Consider the following 17,477-nt stretch of genomic DNA (forward strand, 5'->3'; position numbering starts at 1 on the left):
GTGAGGACTTCTGAATGGATTTGGAGGCAGGCTTACTATTTGCAATGGGGGCGTCCATGAGTGTCCTCCCCTTTTAAAGCTCTAAACAGTAAAATGAAGGCAATGATGGAGCTCTTCTCAGAAGCTACCAGTTTGCAGCTGACATGTTTTCCCCAGAATGCCCCAGATCCAGCATCGTTCTGGAGTATTCTGGGGTGAAAAATGGCATCCACCAGCCGCTAAACAGAGCTTTATTGTTACCTTATTGGGAGTTGAGGTGGCGGGGGGCGGGGGCAGCGGCACAGCTTCTCTGCCACAAATGGTAAACCTGCCTCACCATGAACTCTTCCAAAAATCCCACCTGAAATATTGGCCGCTATTTCAGGGAACAACCCACCCTGTCCCAATATTGTTGAAAGTTTGCAGCTGCAAACTCAGTTTGGCATAAGCCATTTCTCTGTGTGTTCTCCTGCTCCACATAGCTGGGCTAGTGATGGAAGTGAATGATCATTTAGGTAACAACATCAGGACATCAGGTAAGTTCTGTAATACATTGCTGGAGTTGTGATGGGGGAACTCAATGCACTGCTGTCATTTGGGGTGACTCACCTTTGCTTCTTATAAATTCTTCCCTTACTGCTGATTTCAGTGGCATTAGGTTGGCCATATTTACTAAAGTTCTGTCTCCAGGACATGTAGCAAAGTGTACACCAAACTCTCTTCTATTGCTCTGCATGACTGCAAGTTTCTCCTGATAAAGTAGTTAACTCAGGCGGCCCAAAGTATTAACAAGTTTATAAAAATATGGGGGGGGGGGGTAATAACTAGTAAAATCTTAACCAAATCTACTCAGTCCTACTGAATTCCATGGGACTTATCCCCAGGTAAGTAGGGTTAGGACTGCATCTTATGTAATTTGGGGAAGGATCCTTGGGTAGCAGGAAAACAAATGCAATTATCCTAGCATACAGTGTGATATCATCCTGTTGAATTCTTGCTGGTTTGATGATGGCCAGAAAGAGGAGACGAAGAGCTCTGTTTGAAGAAGGATGTAGTTCATTACTTAGCTGCAAGATGACCCTTCTCTGAGCAAGAAGTTGTATGCAAAGAGGATGGTGGTTCATATGCAACCTCCCCTCTTCTTCTTTCACAAAAGGAGGTGAATTTATCCACCTTGGACTAAACCATGCTCACCTTGAGGTGATTGTGGTCTCTCCATAGTTACAACAAACCAGGCTCAAACCATGCATTGACATTCTGGTTTGGTAAGTAACTAGAGTTAGAATAAACCACAGTTCCCTCAAAGTTTAGTCAAAAGTGAAAACAGAAGCTTTAAGTCACTTTTGGATATGAAGGAGAAGATAAGGGAAGGTTCCAGGTACAGATAGGTAGCCGTGTTGGTCTGCCATAGTCAAAACAAAAAAAATCCTTCCAGTAGCACCTTAAAGACCAACTAAGTTAGTTCTTGGTATGAGCTTTCGTGTGCATGCACACTTCTTCAGATACCTCTTCTTCGTATCTGAAGAAGTGTGCATGCACACGAAAGCTCATACCAAGAACTAACTTAGTTGGTCTTCAAGGTGCTACTGGAAGGAATAAGGGAAGGTGTGAGGCTTTCTGACAACACTTTTGTGAAAATCTAGTTCATCACGAACTGGGCTGAGAGAATGTGTTTTGGGTCATTTCCTATGTCACAGATGAGGAATAGGAGTCTTTGAGGAAGCATGATTTCCAAGAATTGTCTCTCAGTACAATCTCAGATTTGTTTATGGCCTGTTCTTTTTTTGCAGATATCATCATCATTGTTGCAGTGTTGTTAGCCATTTTAGTCACAGCAGTCACCATCATTGTCTTGTTCCGGTACAAAATTTCAAAGAAGAAAAATAGTCCAAGGTGAATCTTTTAAGTGAAGAATTGTCAGCCAAACTTTTGCAAAAGGGTTTAACTGCTGGATTTGCTAAGCGCTCAATACTAAGAATGGCATGTGTGGCTAGATTGAACATTGGGATGTTCTCTGGCTAGTTTGAGCAGTAGAGTCTTAGATTTTGGATGCCTGAAGCTGCTGATTTGGAGCTATAATTCGCCTTGATTAAAAGCAGGGGTGGAGGACTTGCAGCTGTTCAGATTAGGGATGGCTAGCACAGCCTATCTGTAGGCACTTGCACCATAAATTGTATGTGTTTTGTATTTATGCGTTTCTTATAAAACACAGTTTTGTATGCCCGTTTCCTGTAAAGTAATGCACGCTTGTATGTATTTTGTACCAAAACGGCAAGGCAAAATTCAAAGTGGAGAATTCATATATGTATTCCAATTCGCATATAAGTCTGAAACCAGTTTGGTTTCCTTTAAAATACTGTAGGGCTAGACAACAAGCTCTTCTGGAATCAGTCCTCCTGATCAGGTATACCTCATTTCTCCTATGCTGCAATGGCAAAATCCAGAGCTTCCCCTCCAAGAGCACTGTGTTCCTTTGGAAAGAAGGACGGGATGTTGTTGTTATTATTATTAATTATTATTATTATTATTATTATTATTATTATTATTATTATTATTCTGGACCAAGCAATATATGATTCAGGAGAGACAGTGAAGGTCTCCATTCTCTGTCTTTTCTGCATCCTATATTGTTTGACCAAGACTTCTACATTTCTGTGTACAGAACACAGATGTTCTAAGTTATGAATTCAATCCGCATGCTAATATTTGCTGTTTTTTGATAGCACCCACAAGAGTGTGGCTGGATCCACAAACCATGGCTTCTCAGGTCAAGATCAGAAGAGAAGACAGCATCTTGGCCCTGTGCCTGGCCCTCCAGAGGTGAGAAGCAACACAAACAGTTTAAATATCTGGGCAAAAGCAATGATCCTGTACCATTTGCAGTCCATTCACTTTGAATAAGGTTATCATAAACATTCTACCCAATAATACTGGCCCTCAGGTGGCTGAGTTTCTGTCAGTTTGGAAGTAAAATTGGGTTTCACAAAATTTCTACATACTTCCTAGGTAACCCAAGTTCCTAAGTTTGTAAAATAAATGAACAATATTTTTTAAAGAAAAAAACCCAGAAAAAACAAGGAATTGTAAGTTTCCAGGATATACAAAATAGTGAGGTGTCAGTAAAGCTGAAAGGAAGCTGAAGATGGCAGACAGGGAGATGAAATTGAACCATAAAGAAGCCTTGAATGAGTTACAGTAAGTATCCAGAAGAGGAGGATTAGGGATGTGAGTGAGCATGCTGTCAATTTACCGTATTTTTCACTCCATAAGACGCACCTGACCATAAGACGCACCTAGTTTTTAGAGGAGGAAAACAAGAAAAAAAATATTCTGAACGAAACAGTGGATGTATTATTTTTGTGGTTCATGCTGTAGCCATGGACATGCTATGTGATCTGATGGTGAATTTGGGCAGACCCAATGCAAAAATCCTGAGGATCCATGTGGATCCGTGCTTTGTAACCACATTTTTGCACCATTGCAGCCCCAGGAAACAGTGGATGCGTGATTTGTTTGGTGCAGGCTGTAGCCATGGATATGCTATGTGATCTGATGGTGAATTTGGGGTGACCCAATGTAAAAATCCTGAGGATCCATGGGCTTTTACCTCCCCCTTATCTCTCTTGCGATCCCACTGATCAGCTGTTTCCTTTCAACACTCCCCTCTTGTTTGCCTTAGTGTCTTTTCTTTAGCTGGAGCAGTTTTTTGCTCCTCCTTTTCTTCTAATTTCTCTCCTAATTGCTTTAGTCTTCCTGGTTTCCCCCTTTGAAAGTTTGCTGTCTTTACCTCCCTCCTCCCAGGCAGCCTCCTTTATCTCTAGCGTCCCTTATCTCTCTCCTCGATCAGCAAATGATCAGTGGCTTTGTTACAACACCCACTTGCCTCCCCCTCCCCAAAAGCATAATCTGCTTTTTGCCCCTGGGCAATTCAGCTCCAGTGACCATGCATTCGCTCCATAAGACGCACAGACATTTCCCCTTACTTTTTGGGAAGAAAAAAGTGTGTCTTACAGAGCGAAAATAACACCCTCTCCTGGCAATATGCAAGAATATTTCAGGTGAAAGGAAAGCAATCTTTTTTAAAATTTTCCAACTCCAGGGAATCCACCCCATGCTATATACCAGAACTGTTTTGGTTCCATGGTCCAAATCCTTATCAGGATCCACCATACTGGCCAAATTTGATAGGCGGGTGAGCCTACCCACCTTTCAGTTTCATGATGTCATGGAATTTGGTGCTTTGAAGTCCCAAAGCGAGGACACTTTGCTCCAGTGGGCTTTGGCAAAGCACCGCCCTTACCTGTATGACATCAGGTATAGGATGAGTCAGTATGGCTTGCCCAGAATGGCCTTAGAGAAGGGTGATGAGCCCAGATTGGCTAATGAACCAGAGGTTCCTTACCCTGCTGTATAGCTATGCAATGCTCAAGTTCTCAGCAACTCCAAAATTGAGCCCCTAGTATGGTGCGTTTATTTCATTCTTTATTTCGTTTGTTAGTCATTTTGCACTAAAAAGTCTCAAAGTGAATTAACAAGATATAATACAAAAATAAAACCAATTAAAAACACTGTACCATATAAAATATCCTAAGATGTTCACCCAGCAACACAAATATAAAGGGTGAGTCTTGTCCTACCTCACTGTGTTTATCTTGTTTTCTACTGAAACATCTCTGACTTGTATCCAACTAAGTCACACTGAGAGTAGACCCACTGAAATCAATGGACATGACCTGTTTAACCATCCACTGATTTCAGTGGATCTGCTCTGAGTTTGTTTTAATTTGATACAACTCACTGACTGTAGCACTTGCACGTCTACCTTTCAGTCCTGAAATTACCATCTATATGTTTCTCTAGCATGCCTGTGTAATGTGTAAGATTCATGTGACAACTGAGGATACCTCATTTTGAAAAGCAAAGATGGCACACTGTTTAAAAAGCTGTTTCCTGCTTTTAGGTCACCTCTTCCAGAGTCCTGCTCCCTCCACCTCCACCCCAAGCAAACAAACCACCAGTTTCTGTTGTAAGTAATTGTAATGGTTGTAAGGGGTTACTTGTGCGTAAGTTGCCTGCTAGTTGTGTCCGATTGCCTGGTTCACCATGCCTTGGCTGACAGCCCACACTCCGTGGCCGGTCAGTCGCTTGCAGAATCTGTCAGTGGGCGTTTCTTGAACCTTTTCCAGCATAAGAGCTGTTTGACGCCAAGTCTCTTCCTATTTTCCCTGCGCGGAACTCATCTGCGCAAGTAAGGGGAAGGCAGGGGTGTGCCAGCGCTCTCTCCACTAGTCTCTGATGCAGGGTCTTGGAGACCAGTCTCCAATTCCTCCATCTCCCTCCCTTCTCTACTGGTGTTGTGCTGAATTCCTTCCCCCCTGCTGGTCCCCTCTCCGGCATCGCTCAGGAGCCCTGCCTCCGCCTCTCGCTCTGATGTCAGTTCCCTGACAGTAATATTAAATGAAATAGTTATTCCTTTAAATATGGACCACAACAACACTGGAAACTAGAATGCTTCTGGAATTAATTGTTTGTGAATTGCAGCCTGAACTGACCAATCAGCACCAGATGGATTAATGTACATATCAGAATATAGTTGTTCTTTGGATTTTACACTTCTCTGAATTTTGCTCAAGAATGTGCATATTTTGTGATAAAATACATTTAGAAATGCATCCTTTGAAAAAATGTTCAAAAATATGCATTGAAGTACACGTTTTCATGTGGGTTTCTAAGAACAAAATTCACCAGATTAAATGCACAAAGGGGATGGAACAGAAAGCCTGCTAAATTGTCTCTGACCAAGATTAGATGGTACCATCCTTTCCTCCTAGTAACAGTAAAATCTAAAAAAAAACCCCAGCAAATGTAATGCAATATGCAATCTACACAATTATATCTCATCATTCTGACAAGGAAATATATTTATGCTAATGGCAATGCTTAAAAAAGAATGAAAGCGATGTCAAAAATGTGCAATACAATTGTATGCATTTCTGGTCAGAAGTAAATTCCACTGCATTTAATGTGACTTGTTTTAGAGTAAACATGTGTACTAAACATGTTAGTTACTTTAAAACACACACACACAACCACACACAAAAAATTAACATGTCACAGATAAACTTGAGGCAAAAACCTTTCTCCCCAGCATGGTGTTTTTCATGTTCATGGAAAATTTTGTTCTTTTAACCTGGGGATTGTTGAAACGTGTGTCTTTGTGATTTGTTGTGGTTCTAGAAAGTCAGGTGGCATGAAACTGTATTCAACTATTCCACTTTATAGAAGCACTAACCAAATGTTGCTTCTTATAATTCCTCAGCAAATTCCAGATGAACCGTGCAACCACATATCAACCATGTATCAAAATGCCAGAATGGTAAGTTCCTAAATGAGCTCAAGAAGGATCCTTCTGGAGTGGGGGGAAAGCTGAATCAAGAGTGCTATTATTTCCCCACTAATATTGACCACTGGAGTTCCAGGGGGATCGTATGGCACCATTTCTCAACTTCCATATCTCAATCCATAGAAGAGTAAATAGGGTGTTAAATCCCATGTTTTTGAGGTCAAGGAAACAAATGGGCATGTTTAAACTGGCTGACAAATAGAGTATACTGAGTCAGCAGTTTATTCAATCCAATTTATTTATTCCATTTATTCAAGGGTTGGACTATATGACTTTTTGGGCGCCTTCCAATTCTACAACGATTCTATGAGCCTAAAAGGGAGGCAGGTGGCACTGTGGTCTTGAGCTTGCTGATCATGAGGTTGCATAGCTGTCAACTTACAGATTTGAAAATAAGGGACCAGCAGCCAAAATAAGGGACCTGCAGCCTCACCTGTTCCAGGCACTCCAATCTTCCTGTCCTCCTGCAGTCTGGTCAAACTCATGCTGGTAGCTTCGAGAACACTGTCCAACCAACTTTGTAAACAGAGGTTCAACTGAATAGAATCTGAATCACAAGGCCTATGCAACCTCAACTAAAATGGCTCCCCGGCCTGGCTTTGCACTGCAAAGTTTGCAGCAGCACGTGCAACAAAATGGCATCCAGCATTCAAAAAACCCCTCAGTTTGCATTAACTAGCCAGTTTGCATTAACACAAGGCATGCAAGCTCCACCCCCAGTCGTTCTTAGACTTCTTATTGGGTGAGCAACACAGCCAAGCAACACAGTCGGAGCCTCCCTCCTCCCTGGCTGGCAGGGAGGGAGGGAGAGGAGCTGCTTCCTTTGAAATTTAAGGGACATTTAAGGGATATCCATCAATAAGGGACAGCAGCGGGACATGGCGCTAGAATAAAGGACTGTCCCTTCAAATAAGGGACACTTGACAGCTATGTGAGGTTGGCAGTTTGAATCTGCATGATGGGGTGAGCTCCTGTTGCTCTGTCCCAGCTCCTGCCAACGTAGCAGTCCAAAAGCATGCCAGCACAAATAGATAAATAGGTACTGCTAAACGGCATTTCTGTGAGCACTCTGGCTTTCGCCACAGTGTCCCATTGCGCCAGATGCAGTTTAGTCATGCTGGTCACATGACCTGGAAAGCTGTCTGCAGACAAACGCCGGCTCCCTCGGCCTGAAAGCAGAGATGATAGCCGCACCCCATAGTTGAATTTGACTGGATTTAACCACCCAGGGGCCCTTTACCCTTTTACCTTTTTACATGATTGTGGGATGCTTGCCTAGATGAATAAAACAATGAGTTGGACTTCCAAAGCCATTTCACCCTGAGTCAGCCCATTGGTCCCTGCAGCCCAGTATTGTCTATACAAAGGCTGGGGAACCACTTTTGTCCAGTGAGCCAGATCAACTAGAGCCACTCCTCCACGGACCACTTTTGATTGGTGGGTAGCTCCACGCACCTGTCAGTCACCTGCCAGCATATGACATCAGGTGAGCCTACTGGAAAGCAGCAGGGCTTGTACCCGGTGCTGAATTTAAACAGTTCTGAATGCAAAAGCTATTGCCAAGGAAAAATTGGGAACACATTCCTGTGCTCATGATTATTCCTTGGTAGCTTAGGTTTTACCTCCCTCACTCCAGTAGTTATATGGCATCTGGTGAGTGGGCATGGCTTGCTTCAGTGAAGGTTTTCTTATGGTAGAGTTCACATAGCTTCTTGCATGGCCAGCACACAGTAGTAGTCCCTTTGAGTAATCCCTTTTATGTGCACAGATCACACATCTACACCACCAAACTATATAGGTTTTATCTGTGGCAGATCTTGGGGTCTCAAATTCAGCAGCGCCCTGTGTGATGCAAAAGTTCAGTGACCCCGGCCTCTTGTGCTCTATTCTAAATCATAGTTTCAGCATCCCCTAAGGTGTCCCCGAGGCTCTATGCCCAGTGTGACTGAACCAGTTTTGCTCCCCTAAATCCGCCTCTGGTTTTATACCAATTTAATTGTCACAGCTTCCTGCAAAGAATCCTGGGCATTGTTGTTTGGGGAGATTGCTGAGAATTCTCTGTAAAGAGTGCCCTCTCCTCTCCTAAAAGAACTGCTGTTTCCTGAGAAAAGGAAATGAATGTTAAATTAGTATAAGTCTATGTTGCCCACACAAGCCCTGACAACAAGCTCCCTTAGCTGGCAATTGCTGCAGACAGCTGAGTCAGATTCTGAGTATGAGCAAAACACAGAAAGCACCGCTCCAGCCTTGTTTTCTGTCCCCTAAAAAATGGTGCCTTCTTCAGATATCCTTGCCTGCTGTCTTGATATCTTTCTTGCTTACTATGCGGAAATGTTTTAGATAATCTCCTCTTTTCTTTTATTCCAGCCAATTGTAAAGCCAAACATTCCTCCACCTCCAATTCCAACTGCCAAGACAGGGTTTTCTTCTGTCAACAGCAATGCAGTAAGTAATTGCTTCAGGATTTTCTCTATCCTTTCTAACTGAATGCTAGTGCAACTATCACCAGTGTGAATCTTCTTCAATCAACTAGTTGTCCATTTTCACTTTTTCCCAGAGAGAGAGGCTGCAGTTAGAAAAAATGGCAGGGGTAGTTCAGATGCCATTACCCCCAAAGTTAATGACTGTTAACTCCAGAAGCAGCCTCAAATCCTGATTTCAAATCCTGGTTAAGGGGGAGCCTTGGTAAAGTTGACAGGAAAAAAATCAGCCAGATTACAGATGGAACCTGCAGTCCTCTGCCTCCCACCCCACCCTGCTTTTTGAATGTGAATTGGTTGTAAATCTCCTTGAGATTTTGGGTTGCATCCAACTAAGTTCTATTCAGGGTAGACTCACTGAAATTAAGGAACCTAAGTTAGCCACATCCATTAACTTCAATGGGACTTCTCTAAGTATGACTAGTATTGGATATACACCCCCCTTTTAAATAAAGTTTATGGCAAATGCAAATCATCCTTTTCAGACTGCCATTTGTTTTTACCTTATTTTGTACTGTGCTGATTTTGTGCACTTTTGCAGAAGGCAGGATAAATCTTCATTATGATCAATATCGTATTTATTTATTTATTCATTGTGTTAATATTAATATTAATTGGAATTGGAATTTTCAAATAAGCTCCAAATAAGCTGCCTGGGTGAGTTGGTTGTGTTGAAGAGAGAAAAGGGGGTGACTGACATCTGATCAGGAAAATGTGGCATTTCTCTTACAGGCAGCAGCAATGACGGCAACTCCTTCTCCCCACTTCAAGTGTAAGGCAGCTCCTCCACCTCCGCCCCAGGTAAGGAGCCCCAAGATTCACAAGGAAGATGCTGATGTCTTTGAATGATGGCTTCTGGGAGCAGCAGGTTGGGAGGGTGCTGTTGTGCTCAGGTCCTGCTTCTGGGCTTCCCCTGGGTTGGCCACTGCAAGGACAGCATGCTGGGCAAGAAGGACCCTGTGGCCTCATCTCTCAGGGGAAGACCCAGCAGCCACTTTCTTCATTCCTGTGGCAATGTGCTCAACTATAACCTTTTGTTCCCTGAGGCAAAGAACGTGTGCATTGCACCTGAGGGAAGGAAGCCATTTGGGGAGCGTAGGGCAGGCTATGCAGAACCTGAGCACAACCGCACTCTCCCCTCTGCAATTCCCAGCAGATGTTGTTCAGAGCCATGGTGCCCCAACAGTGTGCATAGAACACAGACGTTGTGGCTAATAGCCAGTGGTAGCTTTATGCTCCATCAAGCTGTCTAGTTTTAGTTTAAAGCAATCCAAGTTAGTGACCATCCCTACCTCTTATTCAAGGGAGAAAGGCAGGAATAATTTGAGGATGTGGCACACTACAAAAATGGATGGTGAAGATGTATACATACATACAGGCCCCACTTACTGAGCACAATGTGTTTCCTAGAAATCATTTGGTCTGCAAGTGTTTACATGAGTCCACTATTTCTACGTGTAAAGATAAAGGGACCCCTGACCATTAGGTCCAGTTGTGGCTGACTCTGGGGTTGCGGTGCTCATCTCACTTTACTGGCCGAGTGAGCCGGCGTACAGCTTCCGGGTCATGTGGCCAGCATGACCACATTAACTCACAGCGCCACCCGCAATCCATCTTTTCTACGTATACCTATGGGGAAATTTCTAATGTGTTCCCGACCATGGAATTTTGACCCTGCCCCCCAAAGCCAAGAAAACCTGTGAAAGCCTAGAAAAAAGGCTCACTAATTTGTCTTATCACTACGCCTCCCTCCCTCCATTCCTCAGCTAACCAACAAAAGGCAAACAAGGAAGTAAAAGGTGCTCTCTGTTTGGAGAGCTGAATCTGTGGGATCTGCATGTGTGTACAAATATATCAGAGCAAAGGTGAGGAGAATATATCAATCTATGTAGCCAGAGAAATATGATGGAGGAGTTTCATTTTTCATTTTTTGTTTTTAAGATGCTATTTTTACATTTCTTATCAATTTGTATGTATAATGATTTTATTATTGCTTTTATTGGGCTTTTATGCAAGCTGTCTTGAGCACCTCCATTTCTGTATAACTAGCTTAATCAAACTTAAATAGCTAAAAAATAGGTGTTGTGCTTAGGACTGCAACATGGAGAAACTTGGGGAACTTTGTTTTTCTTTTCTTAGACTTCAGCATCTCTTTGCTTTTGTCTTAGGCATTGAAGCCCCCAGGTAACCCCAAGATATGAAGCAAATGAAGGACCAAACCAAATACTGTTCTCCAGTTTCAAGGAACCTTCCCCCCCATCACCAATCCCCATGGCTTCTCAATCTGTGAAGAAAACAGAACAAGCTTTGTTTTAAAAGGTCTAATGGTTTTGTCAGCAAAAGGAATTGAAGTATTTGTGTTCAGAGTATTGTTGCCTGCAATCCTCCTGACACTTCAGCAAGTAACTGAAAGGTGCAATATTCAAGCATTTTGCAATATATCCATAGTGACAGAATCATGATTTAGGAGATCCTGGTACAAAAGAAACGGTGAACTGAGCCACGTAGTTTTAAGCAATGAAGTTTCTTTCTGGGCCAGTGATCTCCAGGCCAGTTGTGATCGCCCATCACTGCCATCTGTGGACAAGACCTGAGGTTTTTGGAGGCTGCTCAAAGCTTTATGGGATTAGGAGTGGGATTTTTCCCTGACTACTGAACTGCTCGTATTATTTTCGTGGAGTGAGAGCATACCACCATGCCTTGAACAATCCCTCAAAACAATGCAGGCTATTAAAATGGGGGAACGTCAATCTGTTTGACCCTTCTCTCCACCTTGATGCGTCCACAAACCATCACTTTCTCAGGATGCTCAGACTCCAAATCTCTTGTGCTTCACGCATTTACTGCTAAACAGCTTCCATAATGTGCAATGGTACTAGTGTTGCCAGCTTCTTTTACCAGCACTGCGCCTGTGCATTTAACAGCAGCTTGATCTGCAGATATGTGCAGATGACTGTGTTTCTCTCTCAAATGCAGATTCTTTCAATCCAAGCTGCTGTTAAAGGCAGAGGAGCAGGGCAGTTGGCAACCCTAAATGACAGAAGGCATCCTTGTCAGCACTTGCTTAGACTAGAGTTTCATTTTAAATAGTTTATTTATCATAGAGTGTAAACTTAAGAAACACTACTATTCAAATGCTCACATATGCTTTAAGCACCTGATTTGTATGTGGCTGTGAAATAAGTTGGAATACAACAGTATATTCTTTCTTTTTGGGTTAACTCTATGAAAAGGTCAGTAGTGAAATGATTACTGTAGAAATTAGCGGGGGAGCAATGGGATCCAATGTACTTCATGCAATATCAAAAAAATCAGGTACACCAACACAACTAGAAGTATAGACTTGTTAGGTCAGAACAATTACCTTTCACTGTATTTTGATAAGGATTCTCCATTGCTCGCTCTCTCCTCACACAGAACACTGTGTGTCCACAGTTTGCTTACTTTTCAGTTAATTCATGTCTCCTTCCCTCTGCATCACCAAAGCAAGCATGATGTGATCATATGCACAGTTGCATCAAGATTCCTTGGGATACATGCACGCATCAGTAACACTGATTGTAGTGAGGGATGTGATCATATCAGGATTGCTTTTCTGCAGTGTTTTACTGAGAGATATGCACGTCAGGACCAGAAAAGTGGTAGACAGAAGATGCATATGAACCAAAACAAATGGTGTGGTTTGATTCTGAAATTAATTACAGATTTTTCTCTGGTTAAATTGGAATTTGGAAAGAGCAGAAATCAGGGCTCGCTGGAACTGAAATGCCATCAGAGCAGGTGACAGGGGTTTGACTCAGCAGAATGAACATGACTGCAGAAGGGCTGGTTTAACCACATTTTGAAGTAAGCACATCACAATGTAAAACCAAGGAACAGTCTAAATTGCCTAACTGGAAAGCTCACCTAGATTCCTTGACCTGCAAGCTGTACAGAGCTCTCTGAAGGAAGAACAGGTCGAAAGAGTAATCTGTGAAATTAAAGGATACCACACAAGGCACAGAATCAAAAATCCATAGCACGTGTCTCTTCGTGGACCAGCACTCTCCAACCACCTCTTCATGTTTTTTGTTACATTCACAGCACAGATAAGACCTCAAAATACCGTATTTCTGATACAGTCTTCAAATTTGAGCACAATACTTGTCACCAGGCAAAGAGTACAATCAGAATACTGTGCATACAGAGAGCTGTAAGATGGTCTTTATTTATCAATAGTTCAGATGAAACCAGAGTTTGGGCCTTAAATACAAGAGTTGTGAATGTGGAGTCATGGTAAGCATTTATGGAAAAGCAGCAACAGCAGTGGGGAAGGGGTTAACCCTCGCTGCTGCTTTTTCTCTGCAGCCAGTGCCAGATTCAGGGTTGTGCGGACAGTTCCTCCCCACAGGGCACTGAGCAGACAGGGCACAAAACTGAGAAGATCCATTTGGGGGACAGAAAATTTTAGCCTTGCACATGACAGCATGTTACAAAAGATTACCAACTCCACCCCTTCTGTAGCCCCTTCTAATCTCATATCCCCACTGCTTAGCTCAGAGGTATTAGAGTGGTGAGTGTGTTTGAGAAAGAGAGTGGTTCCCTGCAAGTAGAGCAAATAAAGCAAAGAGAGAAGTTGGTTACAACATTTCCCCTGGGTGTGCTGCTTTTCTGCTTGCAGGGAGTGCTTGGACATGGGGAACACACTCAAATGGCACCTGCCTCCCACCTTCAGCCTCAAGTAGTCCCATCTATTCTGCCATCCCCTTCAGGGCTCTACCACCTCATTCCACTGCTTGTGGACATTAAACCTTAGAGATCAGGTTTCTTGGCCTGAGGAGAAGGAGCAGGCAGGCAAGAAGAGGGAAAGGAGGGCTAAAGGAATCATTGGGCATCACCATTTCTCCCTTGCGGCTGTCCCTGCCTATGAGCCAGACACACAAATAGAAGATTGCCAAGTTTCAGCTACAAGTCACATTTTTAGAGAGTTATAATGTTTAAACATAAAGATAAAGCCACCGCCCTGTCGACTCTCTACTCTGCTTTTAAAGCTCAGATGGGACGGCATCCCTCCTGCCTTTGCTGATGACACAGCATTATCAATCAGTTGCCCCTTGTTCTTCTGTCAAGGACACATTCCAGGCAGGAAAAGAGCTCATGGAGGGTATGGAGCAGAGCCACTCTCTTTAACAGCATATATGGAATCTTCTGCAGTTGTACTCTCAGATGCATCCTCCATGCATTTCAAAGGGGGCAGGTCAAGAAAGTTTCTCGCTAGCTCATATCCCTTTTCTCCAGCCATGAGTTTTCTATTGATTATTTCTTCTGTGTTTCCCCACCCCACCTTGGTGGAGCTATTTTTTTAATGTACTGTAAGTGATTTTGCGGGACACGGATGGCGCTGTGGGTTAAATCACAGAGCCTAGGACTTGCCGATCAGAAGGTCGGCAGTTTGAATCCCCGCGATGGGGTGAGCTCCCGTTGCTCGGTCCCTGCTCCTGCCAACCTAGCAGTTCGAAAGCACATCAAAGTGCAAGTAGATAAATAGGTACCACTCCAGCAGGAAGGTAAACGGCGTTTCCTTGCGCTGCTCTGGTTCGCCAGAAGCGGCTTAGTCATGCTGGCCACATGACCCGGAATCTGTACGCCGACTCCCTCGGCCTATAAAGCGAGATGAGTGCCGCAACCCCAGAGTCGGCCACGACTGGACCTAATGGTCAGGGGTCCCTTTACCTTTACTTTTTAAGTGATTTTGCATCTGGTGAATGGAGATTTTGAAATGTTATATTGTTATCTATGGAGAAAGTGTATTTACAAATATATCTGTATTTAAAATGTTATTATATAAAGTCTAAACTTTTCCGGGGGAGACAAAACCCCTGCTGTAGAGTATCTTGTCTATTTATCCATCATTTTATTTTGTTTAAATTGCTTCTGTGCCAATTTACATTTCTGAAAAATGTCTAGGTTTATGACCCTATCTCAGCATGGCAATTAGAGATCGTTGCAGAATGTCAAAACAAAGCCTAAAGCATGAAAAATAAAATTAATATTGACCCTTAAAGCAGCACAATTAATGAGGGACACACACACACACACAAAACATTCTATATTTCGTTTTCATTTGTAATGTAACAAATGGTGTGGAATACAAATGTGTTATTGTATTGTTGCAATTTGAAGGACTTATGGTGCTCCAGAACAAACACAATTCAGCCCCTGTGTGTGCGCTGTGGGTGAGATTGTGCTATCCCTTCCTCTCTGCATTCCCCCACTCACTGCTTTCACTAGGCTGAAGAGCCCTCTCCCCACTTGGGATTCTGAGCATATTGCTGTGACAGTGGAGGCAGAACATGGCCTTCCCCTCCATTATTTTGTCTAATTCTCTTTTAAAACCATCCAAGTTGGTGCCCATCACTGCTTGTGGGAGTGAATCCCATAGTTTAACCACACTGTAGGAGAAGTACAGTGGACCCTCTAGTTACGTACCGCTCTGGATACATAACTTTCGGATTACGAATGCGGCAAACCCGGAAGTGTATACTTCCATGTTTCACCATGCTGGCATGTGCAGAAATGCTCAATCGCACTGCGCACATGTGCAGAAGAAGCGCCAGTGCCTATGGACTTTTTGGGTTGCAGATGGACAGCGCCATGGTGCAAAGGTCCCTCCGGTGTCGTCCCCCCCCATTTCCCAGAGTTGTTGACCTCTGGCGAGGCTGGAGGAGGCGGGCAGTAGCTGGAGGGTGGCTCCTCTGGCGGGGAAGAGGCGGGGGCTGGACGCGGCACCTCCTGGCTCAGCTGGCCGCTTTGTGCTGCGGTGGCCACGGCAGGCGGAGGCTCCAGGTACGGTGCTGCTTCGGTGTGGAATGGCAGAGGCAGGCAAGGGTGGAAAGCTGATGTCGGGAGCCACCGTGTCCAGCCTCTGCCTCTTCCCTGGCGCCCCACGCCACTAGCCTCTATGGGCAAGACGCCCCTGTGGACGGACCCCCAGAACAAATTTAATTCGTATCCGGAGGGTCCACTGTACTTTCTTTTGTGTGTCCTGGATCTTGACCAGCTTCACTGGGTGTCCCCAAGTTCTAGTGTTAAGAGAGAGGGAGAGAATGCTGAACTCTGCCCACGTTCACCACACCACGCACAACTGTGTATGGAACAATTAAAACCATTTCAGCATATATAAAACATGTTTAACAATTCCATTTAAAAAACCAATTCAAACAAGTTCAAGTTCAACACAGATTCAGACGGACAAAATGTCCACTTAAAAGACTTGATGGAAAAGGAAGATTAGGTTTCCAAAATGGTGCTGATAATGGTGCCCATTGAATGCGTAGTGGGCAGGGGTTCTAAAGGGTGGATGCCACCACACTAAAGACCCACTTTATATATCACACAGAATGGTCTCCCCTGATGAGATGGCATCTGCAGGAGGTCTTCTCTTGCAGGACACAGTGTATAGCAGGTGGGGCAATCTTTCAAGTATTTTTCAAATTTTGATGGTACTCGAGCTCCCATCAGCTGCAGCCAACTTGGCCAATGTTCAAGAATGATGGGATATTTAGTCCAACGACAGCTAAAGGGCCCTATTCCTGCTTTAGGTGGTATAGTGGACAGCAACTACTAATAGAGAGTGCAGAGGGTGAAACCATTATTCAGTGTTTTCCTTGTTAAAATAGAATAGATGACACATGTCTCACAGTACTGAACGACTCTTTCTCCCTTTTTAATAATAACAACATGGGGGGGGGGGAGAGAAAGAGATCAGGATTGGGATGGCAGGACTCTCCTCACTGCACTGCAGTCCCAACAAAAATCACACAACCCTTTCCTGCAAGGCCAGATTAAAGTGATGGGAGCGGGGCTTTCCTGTTCCTTGTCGTGCCCCACCTAGACTTTAGGTCAAAACAGTACTTCAGAACTATACACCTGTGTATCTGCAAAGCAGCCCTGACATCTACTGTTTAAAATCTACAACTACATTCCAAAAAGAGATGTAGCATTTTCATATTACTTTTTCTTCTGGGTAAAAAGAGTTGTGAGCAACTCAAATGCTGGAATGAAGCATGAAGTGCAGAAGATACAGGACAGACAAAAAATCTAAACTATATGGAATGTGCTCCACCAAGATGTAGTCACCAGTTTGGATTGTCTATAAATGGATCATTAGACAGATTCATGGGGGATAAGGCTACCAGTGACTACTAGTCACAATGGCTATCTTCTACTTCCACTGTGGAGGCAACATGCCTCTGAATGTCACCTCAAACAATCAGTTATTATATGATCACAGACCTGCTAAGCAGAATACTGGTTGCTGGGAACTGCAGGTGGGGAGAGCCCTGCTGCACTCACTTCCTGCTTGGGGGCATCCCATAGGTACATGGTTGGCCGCTTATATTCTTATGGATGTAGCTAAACAGAGCTCCCCACTAGCCATGTGAATCCTGCCAAGAGAGGCTCAATAAACTTTTTTCAGTTGGCATCCAGAGACTTGGAGGTTTTTAAGCAAAAGCTGAATGGCCATCTGTCATGGATGCTTTAGCTGTGTTTCCTGCATTGTGGAGGGTTGGACTAGATGGCCCTTGGCATTCCTTCCAACACTACAATTCCGTGATTCTATGATTTTATGACTG

General features: G+C 43.7%; 1 protein-coding gene across 1 annotated transcript in view; it reads left to right on the forward strand.

Annotated features, from left to right (window-relative positions):
- ADAM28 (ADAM metallopeptidase domain 28) overlaps positions 1-14,905 on the forward strand; it is a 74,274-nt gene extending 59,369 nt beyond the window's left edge. Inside the window, exons 19-25 of the mRNA XM_081890896.1 lie at positions 1,770-1,872; positions 2,703-2,799; positions 4,940-5,005; positions 6,299-6,355; positions 8,750-8,827; positions 9,595-9,663; positions 11,031-14,905. Of these exons, the coding sequence (XP_081747022.1) occupies positions 1,770-1,872; positions 2,703-2,799; positions 4,940-5,005; positions 6,299-6,355; positions 8,750-8,827; positions 9,595-9,663; positions 11,031-11,063 (503 nt within the window). The 3' untranslated portion in view covers positions 11,064-14,905. The remainder of the gene's footprint in view (positions 1-1,769; positions 1,873-2,702; positions 2,800-4,939; positions 5,006-6,298; positions 6,356-8,749; positions 8,828-9,594; positions 9,664-11,030) is intronic.
- The last annotated feature ends 2,572 nt before the right edge of the window (positions 14,906-17,477 follow it).

Source organism: Podarcis melisellensis, assembly GCF_964234715.1.
Source record: "Podarcis melisellensis genome assembly, chromosome: 15".
NCBI lineage: Eukaryota > Metazoa > Chordata > Lepidosauria > Squamata > Lacertidae > Podarcis > Podarcis melisellensis.